The sequence below is a fragment of the Sphaerodactylus townsendi genome, linkage group LG07 (assembly GCF_021028975.2).
Source record: "Sphaerodactylus townsendi isolate TG3544 linkage group LG07, MPM_Stown_v2.3, whole genome shotgun sequence".
Lineage (NCBI taxonomy): Eukaryota > Metazoa > Chordata > Lepidosauria > Squamata > Sphaerodactylidae > Sphaerodactylus > Sphaerodactylus townsendi.
This window is the reverse complement of record NC_059431.1, coordinates 3,933,794-3,947,019: the sequence shown is the minus strand read 5'-3', so window position 1 is coordinate 3,947,019 and position 13,226 is coordinate 3,933,794. Positions and strand designations below refer to the sequence as shown.

Here is a 13,226-nt window from a genome sequence, read left to right as displayed (position 1 = left end):
GGCCAGACAGCGAATCCGGGGCTCTGCTCTCCTCCTCCCCTTTAAACAAAAAAAAGGATATCTTCCCTTTCTTTGACGATGAGCTCGTTCTGTTCCTCCAGTTGTCTGATCTTCTTCTCAAAGGACTCCTGCTCCGCCTTCAATCGCTCCTCCGTCACCTCTTTCTCTTCGCTCACCCTGAGAGAGAGAAGGAACAAGCAAGTGGATTAGATCGAGCAGCAGTGGCGTAGGAGGTTAAGTGCTCGTGTATCTAATCTGGAGGAACCGGGTTTGATTCCCAGCTCTGCCGCCTGAGCTGTGGAGGCCTATCTGGGGAATTCAGATTAGCCTGTACCCCCACACACACACGCCAGCTGGGTGACCTTGAGCTAGTCACAGCTTCTCGGAGCTCTCTCAGCCCCACCCGCCTCACAGGGTGTTTGTTGTGAGGGGGGAAGGGCAAGGAGATTGGAAGCCCCTTTGAGTCTCCTGCAGGAGAGAAAGGGGGGATATAAATCCAAACAACTCCTCCTCCTCCTGATCTGGGCCAGCCTTAGGCAGGGAGCTGTTTCCCTGTCCCCACCCCTTCCACCACAATTACAATCACCAGAATTACAACACCACAATTAGAAAATGTTGACAGAGAGAAATGTTTCTCTCTTTCTCACAATACTAGAACCAGGGGGCATACATTGAAAATGCTGGGGGGAAGAATTAGGACTAATCAAAGGAAACACTTCTTCATGCAACGTGTGACTGGTGTTTGGAATATGCTGCCACAGGAGGTGGTGATGGCCACTAACCTGGATAGCTTTAAAAGGGGCTTGGATAGATTTATGGAGAAGTCGATTTATGGCTACCAATCTTGATCCTTCTTGATCTCTGATTGCAAATGCCTTAGCAGACCAGGTGCTCAGGAGCAGCAGCAGCAGCAGAAGGCCATTGATTTCACCTCCTGCACGTGAGCTCCCAAAGGCACCTGGTGGGCCACTGCGAGTAGCAGAGAGCTGGACTAGATGGACTCTGGTCTGATCCAGCTGGCTTGTTCTTATGTTCTTATGTTCTTAATCCAAGCCGGTCCTTCTCTTCACTTACACAGCAGACAGAATCTTTAGTTTGCACAGTACGGAACGGAGGTCTTTTTGGCCACAGCGTGTGAAACCGGCTAACGGGGCAGCCATCTTTTACACCAGGAAGCTAATGCGACTCCATGCCAAAGGGCGAAAGAACTAAAGCAGACAAAAGAATCAAACCACCCAACTGGACGGGACGGGACTGCACCGTTTCAGACAGCAACTGAGAGCCAGCATCGTGTAGTAGTTAAGAGCAGGTGCGCTCTAATCTGGAGAACCGGGTTGGACTCCCCGCTCTGCCACTTGAGCTGTGGAGGCTTATCTGGTGAACCAGATTGGCTTGTGCACTCCAACACATGCCAGCTGGGTGACCTTGGGGTAGTCACAGTTCTTTGGAACTCTCTCAGCCCCCACCCACCTCACAGGGTGTTTGTTGTGAGGGGGGAGGGAAAGGAGATTGTAAGCCCTTTTGAGTCTCCTTACAGGAGAGAAAGGGGGGCTATAAGTCAAAACTCTTCTTCTTCTTCTTCTTCTTCTTCTTCTTCTTCTTCTTCTTCTTCTTCTTCTTCTTCTTCTTCTTCTTCTTCTTCAAGTGTCTGAAGGATCGCCTCACATGAAATATTCCCAACATTGACTAAAACAGCACACCCCAGGGAGGAAATTCCAGGCTAGTTTGTTTTGAATGAATCAAGTCCTAAGAACATAAGAACTAGCCTTCTGGATCAGACCAGAGTCCATCTAGTCCAGCTCTCTGCTACTCGCAGTGGCCCACCAGGTGCCTTTGGGAGCTCACATGCAGGATGTGAACGCAATGGCCTTCTGCGGCTGCTGCAGCTCCCGATCACCTGGTCTGTTAAGGCATCTGCAATCTGAGATCAAGGAGGATCAAGGTTGGTAGCCATAGATCGACTTCTCCTCCATAAATCTGTCCAAGCCCTTTTTAAAGCTATCCAGGTTAGTAGCCATCAACACCACCTCCTGGGGCAGCATCTTCCAAACACCAATCACACGTTGGGTGAAGAAGTGGTTCCTTTTATTAGTCCTAATTCTTCCCCCCAGCATTTTCAGTGTATGCCCCCTGGTTCTAGTATTGTGAGAAAGAGAGAAAAATTTCTCTCTGTCCACATTTTCTACCCCATGCATAATTTTATAGACTTCAATCATATCCCCCCTCAGACATCTCCTCTCCATACTAAAGAGTCCCAAACGCTGCAGCCTCTCCTCATAAGGAAGGTGCTCCAGTCCCTCAATCCTCCTCGTTGCCCTTCTCTGCACTTTTTCTATCTCTTCGATATCCTTTTTGAGATGTGGTGACCAGAACTGAACACAGGACTCCAAGGGCGGTCGCACCACGGCTTTATATAAGTCCCCCCCCCCTTTATGTGGAAGAATATTCAGTCCCACATTTTCAAGCTGGCGAGGCCCAAAATACGCCTGCTCCGTGGACCTTCTGTCTATTTACTCCCTTCTCCGATGTGCAGCTGGGCTTTCTGGCACGCCAGCCTGGTAGAAAAACCTCCCTGCGCGCAGTCCGCAGCCTCTGCCGTGCCCATCAGCCTCCCAGGGCGCACGGATGCGCATTTCTGCTTCTGTTGGCCATCAGGCAACTGAGCAACTTGAAGGCCCGACGCATCCCGGAGCGGAAGGGGACAGCAGCCCTCGCAAGGAAGATAAGCCGCCCCAGACACAATTACCCACAGGTGACCAGAACGACGGCAGAGAAAACGGATACGCACGCTTTGTCAGATTATGTCGGATTTATGTCAGGGACTGTTCAAGACCGGGCGGAGATTACCATGTGCTTTAGTGCTTTGCGCCTCCTGGCAGAACATGCCAAAAAATTATTTCTGTGTCTGTCGGGAAAGGAAACTCTCAGAGCTGAACGAAAACTTTGGCTCAGTTTGTGGCATTTTTTTTTTTAACTTCACGCAGCCCATCCCCGTTCTGGGGCCTGCGCCGTGTCCTCTCGTTCAGTTTAACAATCACCACTATCTATACGCGCGAGACGTTTTTATGTAGAACCTACGGAATTGGAATATGGACTATGTGGAACTGAAGCTTTGTTTCTGAACAAAGAATTGAATGGACTAAGTGATTATTTATGTTTAGTTATAAGAGTTGGAAGACTTATGCTGTATCTTGAAGAACTTTGTCAGAGAAATAAGGAAATGTGAACTGAAGTTTTGTTTCTGAACAAAGAATTGAATGGACTAAGTGATTATTTATGTTTAGTTATAAGAGTTGGAAGACTTATACTGTATCTTGAAGAACTTTGTCAGAGAATTAAGGAAATGTAAATACAAATAGAAGTGTGAAATTGTTTAATTATATGTAAGATCAATATATAAGATTAGACACAGCCAGAGGGCAACGTGTGTATTTTTGAATCCTTGTTCAGTGTAGCCAATTTGTCCTTTAAAAGGATGGATGGCAGACACATGGGACAGAGCTAATAGGAGATGGGGGCTACACCTTTGAGAGTCCGTAACTTTTGACCCCCTGAACCAAACTTCACCAAACCTGGGAGGTATCATCAGGAGAGTCTCCTAAAGATACCCTGAAATGTTGATGCTGCTAGCCTAAAGACTGCTCCCCCTGCGGGCCAAAAACTGAAAAAACACTAAAAATACAAAAAACACAAATACAAAAAAAAATGCCATTCTGGGGCCTTCGCCGTGTCTTCTTGTTCGGTTTAGCCAATTTGTCCTTTAAAAGGACTGATGGCAGAAACAAGGGACAGAGCTAATAGGAGATGGGGACTACACCTTCGAGAGTCCATAACTTTGGACCCCCTGAACCAAACTTCACCAAACCTGGGAGGTATCATCAGGAGAGTCTCCTAAAGATACTCTGAAATTTTGATGCTGCTAGCCTAAAGACTGCTCCCCCTGCAGGCTAAAAACTGAAAAAACACTAGTAGCAGTGGCGTAGGAGGTTAAGAGCTCGTGTCTCTAATCTGGAGGAACTGGGTTTGATTCCCAGCTCTGCTGCCTGAGCTGTGAAGGCTTATCTGCGGAATTCAGATTAGCCTGTACACTCCCACATACGCAAGCTGGGTGACCTTGGGCTAGTCACAGCTTCTCGGAGCTCTCTCAGCCCCACCTACCTCACAGGGTGTTTGTTGTGAGGGGGGAAGGGCAAGGAGATTGTCAGCCCCTTTGAGTCTCCTACGGGAGAGAAAGGGGGGGATATAAATCCAAACTCTTCTTCTTCTTCTTCTAAAAAATACAAAAAACACAAACGAACACGGGGAGGGGCAGCAAAAACTTAGATTTTGCACCAGGCTCCATTTTCCCTGGCTCTGCCTCTGTTTCTTAGGGTGCGCTTTCCATAGTATCGTAAGCAGGCTGGCACAGATGCAAACAGCGTGAAAGGGTAGCGAAACACAGGCGCTCCTGCACACCCCGGCTAATTTACAAAACAAACGCACAGAAGTGATTGCTCTCCAAACAGAGCGGTGCTGTTATGAGAATGTATAGAAGGTCTCTGGTTGCCAGGAGCATTTTTCTTCCCGACTCCTGCAGCAGTAATGGGACAGTCGCCCGGGAGGGCAAAGGGACCAGTGCAGTTAGCTCATCCTCGTTTGTAAGAAGAGCCTCCCTGGATCAGGAGCAGCTACCCCATTCAGACAACCAGGTTTGAGCCCAACAGCACCAACAGGATTTAGGGAGGCACGAGCATCCAAGAGCCAAACTCCCATTGTGAAATGCCGGAATTAAGGGAGCTTTGAATCATGACAGTTCGAATCAGTGCCTAAGAGCAGTCGAATCTATTCTGGGGAACCGGGTTCGATTCCCCACACCTCCGCATGGGTGGTGGACTCTAATCTGGAGAACCGGGCTCGATTCTCCACTCCCCCACATGACTGGTAGACTCTAATCTGGAAAATCAGTTTTGATTCCCCACTCTTCCACATGAGTGGCAGATCCTAATCTGATTTGTTTCCTCACTCCTACACATGAAGCCTGCTGGGCAATCTTGGGCTAGTCACTGTTCTCTCTCACCCTCACCAAGCTCAAAAGGTCTCTGTTGGGGGGGTGGGGGGAGGGACTGTAATCTTCTTTGAGACTACTGCAGGTAGAGAGAGTACAAAAACCCACTCTTCTTCTTCCTGTGGGGTAGGTTAGGCCAAAATAGCTGACCAGACCACGGCCATTCAGAATGGAGATTTGAACGCAAGTCTCCCAGATCGTAGGCTGACAATATACCACTACAACCCTACAAATTTTTCTCTTTCTCGCAATACTAGAACCAGGGGGCATACATTGAAAATGCTGGGGGGAAGAGTTAGGGCTAATAAAAGGAAACACTTCTTCACGCAATGTGTGATTGGTGTTTGGAATATGCTGCCACAGGAGGTGGTGATGTCCACTAACCTGGACAGCTTCAAAAGGGGCTTGGACAGATTTATGGAAGAGGAGAAGTCGATCTAAGGCTACCAATCTTGATCCTCTTTGATCTGAGATTGCAAATGCCTTAGCAGACCAGGTGCTCGGGAGCAGCAGCAGCAGAAGGCCATTGCTTTCACCTCCTGCCTGTGAGCTCCCAAAGGCACCTGGTGGGCCACTGCGAGTAGCAGAGAGCTGGACTAGATGGACTCTGGTCTGATCCAGCAGGCTTGTTCTTATGTTCTTATGTACTGTTACCTGCAGCGTTTAATTAGGATTCTCCAATTGACTGAAGGAGCCAGGAAAGTTTTATTATCAAGCAACCAATCCTCGGCTTTTTCTATCCTTACCTAAAAAACCCTTAAATTCGGCCCACAGTCTGAAATGACAAACGAGGCTACACCACAACACAGTCGCACCACAGCAGCTTTTCTGGAAAGAACTGAGAAGGCGCCCGCTCGCCAACCCTGGTTTCAAACCCTTCCACCTTTCCCAAACCGAGGAGAAAATTACGGCGAGGTTTAAAAGAGGGAAATGAAGTGAGAGAAGCTAAAACTTAACTCCCCTATTAGGCTGAAGAGAGCTTTTTAATTGCACCCATTAAAAATATGATTAGGTTTAAAAATAAAAAAGAGAGAACTAAGTATCAGAGAGCGTTACGCTGATTTTACCTTTCAGAATTAATGTTGCTGCAAAGTTTCCATTTTTCTTCCCAGAAATGTTAAGAGGGAAATATCAAGCTACCTCAGTGTGGGGCGGAAGGAAGGAAGGAGGGAAGGAGGGAAGGAGGGAAGGAAGGAAGGAGGGAAGGAAGGAGGGAGGGAAGGAAGGAAGGAAGGAAGGAAGGAAGGAAGGAAGGAAGGAAGGAAGGAAGGAAGGAAGGAAGGAAGGAAGGAAGGAAGGAAGGAAGGAAGGAAGGAAGGAAGGAAGGAAGGAGGGAGGGAGGAAGGAGGAAGGGAGGGAGGGAGGGAGGATGGAAGGGAGGGAGGGAGGAAAGGGAGGAAGGGTGGAAGGAAGGGTGGAAGGAAGGAAGGAAGGAAGGAAGGAAGGAAGGAAGGAAGGGATGGAGAAGGAAGGGAAGAAGGAAGGAAGGAAGGAAGGAAGGAAGGAAGGAAGGAAGGAAGGAAGGAAGGAAGGAAGGAAGGAAGGAAGGAAGGAAGGAAGGAAGGAAGGAAGGAAGGAAGGAAGGAAGGAAGGAAGGAAGGAAGGAAGGAAGGATCACAGCATCCAAAGAGAAGCGGGCTCTGAGCCGCGACGGCTTCTACTGGAATGAAAAAAATTCAGTCTTTAAGATTCCCCAACCTTCCTGTTTATTTTTGCTGTTCCAGACTATTATTATTATTATTTATTAAATTTAGTATACCGCCCTATCCCCGAAGGGCTCAGGTGCCATCATAGGTACCCTGTGGAATTATTCTCATTTAGTATGGGGGAAAGAGGAAGAAAGGCTTCTATGACTCAAAAAAAAATTCTAAGCATTTTCAACTTATTTTTTCATGGCCCAAAATTAAGTCTGAATTTCATTTTAAAGCCTACACTTACAATCCCTTAGAAATGAACTGGAAGCCAGCATGGCGTCCTGATTAACATTGGACTAAGGTTTGGGAGCTTTGGGTTCAAATCCTCCCTCTGCCAGAGAAAGTCCTTGACACTTGCAGCCATGGTTACTCCAAGTGATCGGCCGGTTTCTTCCATGGCACTGACTCATATCTAACTGCGCACTGCAAACAAGACTACCTCGCTTAGTGTCTTTGCACGGACACCGAGAGAGCCGGCCGAGTTTTTCTTAGAAGCAGCGATTCTGTGCTGCATGCAACTCACATCGCTAACAGTCTGGGATTCAGCACCTAAGTTGTATTTGGGTTATATTTAGATGCCAGCAGCTCACTATTTTCGCTGTTTTAATAGTTACACGTAATTGGTCGAGAATATATGAATGTCAAAACGGGAAGTTTGATTCAAAATCGGCCTCTTGCAATTCAGATCACTATAATTTAAAATCAATCCACTCCAATATGGTTTTTCAGCTGTGCCCAGAATCTAATGTCTGGCAAGGAGAAGGAGGGTGTTATTAACCATGTCCCAACATATCACCTAAGGACCAAAAAACCCCACCGTTTCCTATTATCATTTTAAAGGGATCACTCTTAGGCGCTTTGTGTGTGTGTGTTTAAATATACAACAGGGCCTAAATTGTCCATTCCTCCCCCAACAGACATAAAATCTACAACCTACCCAGGAGAGAAAAAAGAAGAAGAAGAAGAAGAAGAAGAAGAAGAAGAAGAAGAAGAAGAAGAAGAAGAAGAAGAAGAAGAAGAAGAAGAAGAAGAAGAAGAAGAAGAAGAAGAAGAAGAAGAAGAAGAAGTGGAAAGAGAAGAAGAGAGGAAGGAGGGAGAGAGGGAGGGAGGAGGAGGAGGAGGAGGAGGAGGGGAGAGGGGGTTTGGATTTATATCCCCCCTTTCTCTCCTGCAGGAGGCCCAAAGGGGCTGACAATCTCCTTGCCCTTCCCCCCTCACAACAAACACCCTGTAAGGCAGGTGGGGCTGAGAGAGCTCCGAGAAGCTGTGACTGGCCCAAGGTCACCCATCTGGCGTGTGTGGGAGCGCACAGGCTAATCTGAATTCCCCAGATTAGCCTCCACAGCTCAGGCGGCAGAGCAGGGAATCAAACCCAGTTCCTCCAGATTAGATACACGAGCTCTTAACCTCCTACGCCACTGCTGCTCCTCTGATGATAATAATACATGAAAATACCCAGGGAGGGACAGAAAAAAACCCTTCTTTCAATATTGGTCGCTGGAACGGATGTTGGAGTAACGTTAAAGGCTGCTAAATTCGCCTGGAGTATTTGTAAAAGGAACAAAAGGTGATTCTCATCACAATGGTTTTAGCTTCACTAAATTATTTTTCAACAGTTTTTACGAAGGTAAGATTTTATTGTATATTGTACTGTGGACCAATGTTTTATACGGTTTTACATAGTTTCATTTTAGTCTCAGCCAGTCTGGACATCGTAGTATTTGATAGGCTGTATATTTTGTTAACTATCTTAATGATCTGGTCTGTGGCTGCATCCATCGATAAATATATATATCTGAAGCCAAAATAGGACGGAGGGAAAGAGCCGTGAGTGCCCTCTAGTGGTCGAAACATCAGGCCAGCCATCATCCTGTCTCTACCCCAGACAATTCTCAACCGAATGTCGCAGGAAACAGCAAAAGGGCTATTTAAGAGATATGATTAAGATCAAAAAGAAGGTGCCACCGAATTGCAGCAGGCTCATGGGAACTCTTTTCACAGGGCATTCCAGACGAGAGGTGGGCAGAGGACGTTTGCGAATTGCCTTCTAGTTCGCTGTGGGAGAGCCAGCGTGGTGAAGGTTAAGAGTGGTGGACTCTTATCCGGTGAACCACATTCGGATACCCGCTCCTACGTTCCTGCTGGGCGACCCTGAGCCAGTCACAGTTCTCTCAGGACTCTCTCAGCCTCCCACCCACCCCTGCCCCACCTCACAAGGTGTCTGTGTAGGGAGAGGAAGGGAAAGCAGTTTGTAAGCCACCGTGAGACTCTTTCCAGGAGAGAAAGGCGGGGTATAAATCCAAACTCTTCTTCTTCTTCGTCATCTTCTTTGCTGGTCTCCCGTCCGAGTACTAACCGTGACCGAGCCTGTTTAGCTCCCGAGCTCTGACGAGCTCAGGCTAAGCTAGGTGATTCAGGCTGCTACACTAAAAAGAGCATGAAACCAAAAGAAAACGGAAGTCCAGTTTGTTCACAACAACGGCTGCCAGGGGTCTGCAACCTGCGGCTCTCCAGATGTTCGTGGACTACAATTCCCATCAGCCCCTGCCAGCATGGCCAATCGGTCATGCTGGCTGATGATGGAAATGTGATCAGTCCCACATGAACATCTGAGAGCAATTAATTGAAAAACTACAGAGCAAAAGGAAGGAAGGAGACGTCTTTGTTCCTCTCGAGTCTCAAGATTCAGACAGCAAGAAGTCTAGGACAAGCTGCTCAATTTGCACAAGTTCGCAGGGGCTGTGTGTCAGTGGCCGGCATGCAGAGAGTCCCAGGTTCAAGCCCCGGCACCTCCAGTTAATAGGGGCAGGGGATCAGAAAGACTTTTTCCTGTGCAAGACCCTGCAGAGCCGCCACCAGTCTGAACAGGCAGTGCTGACACAGATACACCAGTAGTCTGATTCAATACACTGGCTGCCGGTCAAGTTCCGGGTCATTTTCAAAGTACTGGTGTTAACCTTTAAGGCCATAAGCGGTATTGGCCCTGCAAATCTTCGGTACCGCATCTCCCCCTATTGCAGTGGTGGGATCCAAAAATTTTAGTAACAGGTTCCCATGGTGGTGGGATTCAAACAGTGGTGTAGCGCCAATGGGGCTGGGCGGGGCACGACGGGGGCGTGGTCGGGCATTCCGGGGGCGGGGCATTAATAATTTCTCTGTTACTGTAAAAAACTCTTACTATAAAAAAAAAGTTCCTAATTTCCAGCTGGTATCTTTCTGTCCGTCATTTAAACTCATTCTAGCCAGTCCTATCGTCTACTGCCAACAGCAACAATGACTTCTCCTCTAATTGACTGCCTGTCAAATACTTCATACTTTCAAATACTGGATTTTGTTTCTAGAAATCAAAAGAAGGAGACTTTCCTTAAACAAGGAACTTGACCATATTACTAAAACATGTTTTTAAAACAGCCCAACAGGGAGAATTATCCCGTTTTCTACCTTCGCTAACCAGCCACATAGGAAACAACAGGACTTTATGATTTTTGGACCTAATAGAATTTCTAACGGAAAAGCAGACCCAGTTAGTAACCCCCTCTCGGCACACACAAATAACTAGTAACCCACTCTCGGGAACTGGTGAGAACCTGCTGGATCCCACCTCTGCCCTATTGCCCCACAAGATCCCTCCGCTCACAAGAGAACCTCCTGTCGATCCCTGGCCCGAGAGGCTGGCTTTTACGGTGGAACGAGCTTCCAAACGACGTTAGGGCCCCGTGAGAATTGTAGCAATTCTACAGGACATGCAAGACGTGGCTGTCCCACCAGGCCTTTCCATCTAGCCAGCCAGATTGAATACTACAGACCAACTCTTTCGGCCTCTGGGTTGGAAGGAGGGGTGGGGGGAGGTGGAAAGGTTTATTTATGCCATCGGTTTTAACTTAAGACTTGTGGGCGCTTAGTACTGTATTAGATTGATTTCAGCTGGCTTCATGGGAATGTCGTATTTATAAAGCTTCACTGATAGTTAGTTTTTATGTTGTGACCTGCCCAGCCCCCTGCTGTGAAAGGGCGGGACATAAACTAAACAAACAAATAAATATAATGCAGGGGTACTGTGTGGTTTCTGGGCCGTATGGCCGTGTTCTAGTAGCATTTTCTCCTGACGTTTCGCCTGCATCTGAATGCTGGAATGCCCCTTTGGGGAGGTTTGTAGTAGCGGCAGCTGTTCCCCTGGGCCTGTCACAAACTCTCCACTTAGTCTAACTCTCAGGGTAGTTGTAAGAAAATGGAGGAAGGGGAAACAACCAGGAAGAATCACGGAATCATAGAGCTGGAAGAGACCACAAGGGCCAACCAGTCCAACCGTGCAGAAACACCCAATCAAAGCGCTCCTGACAAGTGGCCATCCAGCCTCTATTGAAAAACCTCCAAGGAAGGAGACTCCACTACACTCTCAGAAAATGTGTTCCACTGTTGAACAGCTCTTACAGTCAGGAAGTTTTTCCTGATGTTTAGATGGAATCTCTTTTCCTTCCCCTTGAACACATGACTCCTGGTCCTAGTCTGTGGAGCAGCAGAAAACAAGCGTGCTCCCTCACCACCCCTTCAAGTATCTAAACATGGCTATTATGTCACTCCTTAACCTTCTCTTTTCCATACTCTGGTTTCTCTTCAGATCGTATAAATCTTTCGCCTCTTTTCCATACTAAACATACCTAGCTCCCTAAGCCACTCCTCGTAGGTCATGGATTCCAGACCTCTTACCATTTTGGCCTCCCTTCTCTGAATCAGCTTGTCAATATCCTTCTTGAATTGTGGTTCCCAGAACTGGACCCAGGATTCCAGGTGAGGTCTCGACCTGGACGCTATACTCCTATAGATGAAGCCCAGAATCGCACTGGCTTTCTTGGCTGCCGCATCACACTGTGGACTCACATTCAGTTTGCGGTCTACTAAGATTTCCAGATCCCTTTCGCATGTACTGTTGTCAAGCCAGGTGTCCCCCATCCGATATCTGTGCATTCCATTTTTTTCCGCCTAAGTGTAGCTTCTTACATTAATCTCTGCTGAAAAGCAGGATGTAAGCAAACAAATAAAACCATAAGTCACGGCGCACACACACACACACACACACACACACACCAAGAAAAAATGCAGCTGCACATATTTCAGGACAAAAACTAACAGAGTGGCAGGCTAAAGCAGATATTTAAGGTACTGGCACGGGAACAAAACAAGAGGCTGTACCTATTTAGGCCGCAAGGAGCTTAACATGGACAAGAGTGCATTAAAGAACATGGTAAAGAACTGGCGATCTCTTGCTGCGTTGCCACTTTGGCAATGTCGACGCCAGCCAAGATGAGCAATAATACACTTTTAATAAACACGAATGCTTAAACTTCATAACGCAGTAATTGGATGGAGACTCTCACCCTAAACCCAATGCATTATCAAGCAGAGTTTATCCTCACCTGGCGAGCTCCTTAATTAAGTTTGCGATGCGCCTCTTGTCTTCGGGACATAAATCCTTTAGCGAAGCACTCTTCATTCCTCCTTTGTCAGGGACCTGGAAATTAAAATCAGCATTTTTTTAAAAAAAAGCCGTCATTAGCATGGAACAAGTGTTTCCGAATTGACAATAAAAGTATTTCAAGCACCAGAGATTGCATATTCAGCCCCAGATGAATTAAGGGAAGAAAAGGCAGGTTTCTGAACATAAAGAATCAACCAGCAAGATAATTTCTTAGGTTGTGCAGCCGTGGATTCCATATTAACTTGCCCTTCTGAAGATGAAAGCTCTCCCTTTATTATTTTTTTAATCACACCTCCAAATGTCATAGAATCAAAGAGTTGGAAGAGACCCCAAGGGCCATCTAGTCCAACCCCCTGCCATGCAGGAACACACAATCAAAGTTCTCCTGACAGATGGCCATCCAGCTTCTGGAGCACCGATGGCGTAGGAGGTTAAGAGCTCGTGTATCTAATCTGGAGGAACCGGGTATCTAATCTGGAGTAACACTCCCACACACGCCAGCTGGGTGACCTTGGGCTAGTCACAGCTTCTCGGAGCTCTCTCAGCCCCACCTACCTCACAGGGCAAGGAGTTTGTCAGCCCCTTTGAGTCTCCTGCAGAAGAGAAAGGGGGGATATAAATCCAAACTCTTCTTCTTCTCCTTCTTCTTTAAAAACCTCGAAAGAAGGAGACTCCACCAATCTCCGAGGCAGTGAATTCCACTGTTGAACAGCCCTGACAGTCAGAAAGTTCTTCCTAATGTTTAGGTGGAATCTCTTTTCCTGCACCTTGAACCCATTACTCCTCTAAGGCAGCAGAAAACAAGCTTGCTCCCTCTTCAACATGGCATACATAGCATATCCTTGGCTGGTATACATTTGAGCGGTGCATATATTCCTTCCCTCTCCCATTTTACTCTCACAACAACCTTGCGAGGTTAAGTTGGACAAAACGTGTGCAACCAGCCACCAAGGTATAAAAATCAATAAATCAGATTTTTGTTGTTGTTCAAAACAGGGTGGTTTTTTTAATT

General features: G+C 47.1%; 1 protein-coding gene across 1 annotated transcript in view; it reads right to left on the bottom strand.

The window, feature by feature from the left end:
• Positions 1-12,350, bottom strand: part of KIAA1328 (KIAA1328 ortholog) — a 175,455-nt gene extending 163,105 nt beyond the window's left edge. Inside the window, exons 1-3 of the mRNA XM_048503363.1 lie at positions 12,339-12,350; positions 12,153-12,247; positions 62-177 (exon numbers count right to left, since the gene is read on the bottom strand). Of these exons, the coding sequence (XP_048359320.1) occupies positions 62-177; positions 12,153-12,247; positions 12,339-12,350 (223 nt within the window). The remainder of the gene's footprint in view (positions 1-61; positions 178-12,152; positions 12,248-12,338) is intronic.
• Positions 12,351-13,226: the final 876 nt, after the last annotated feature.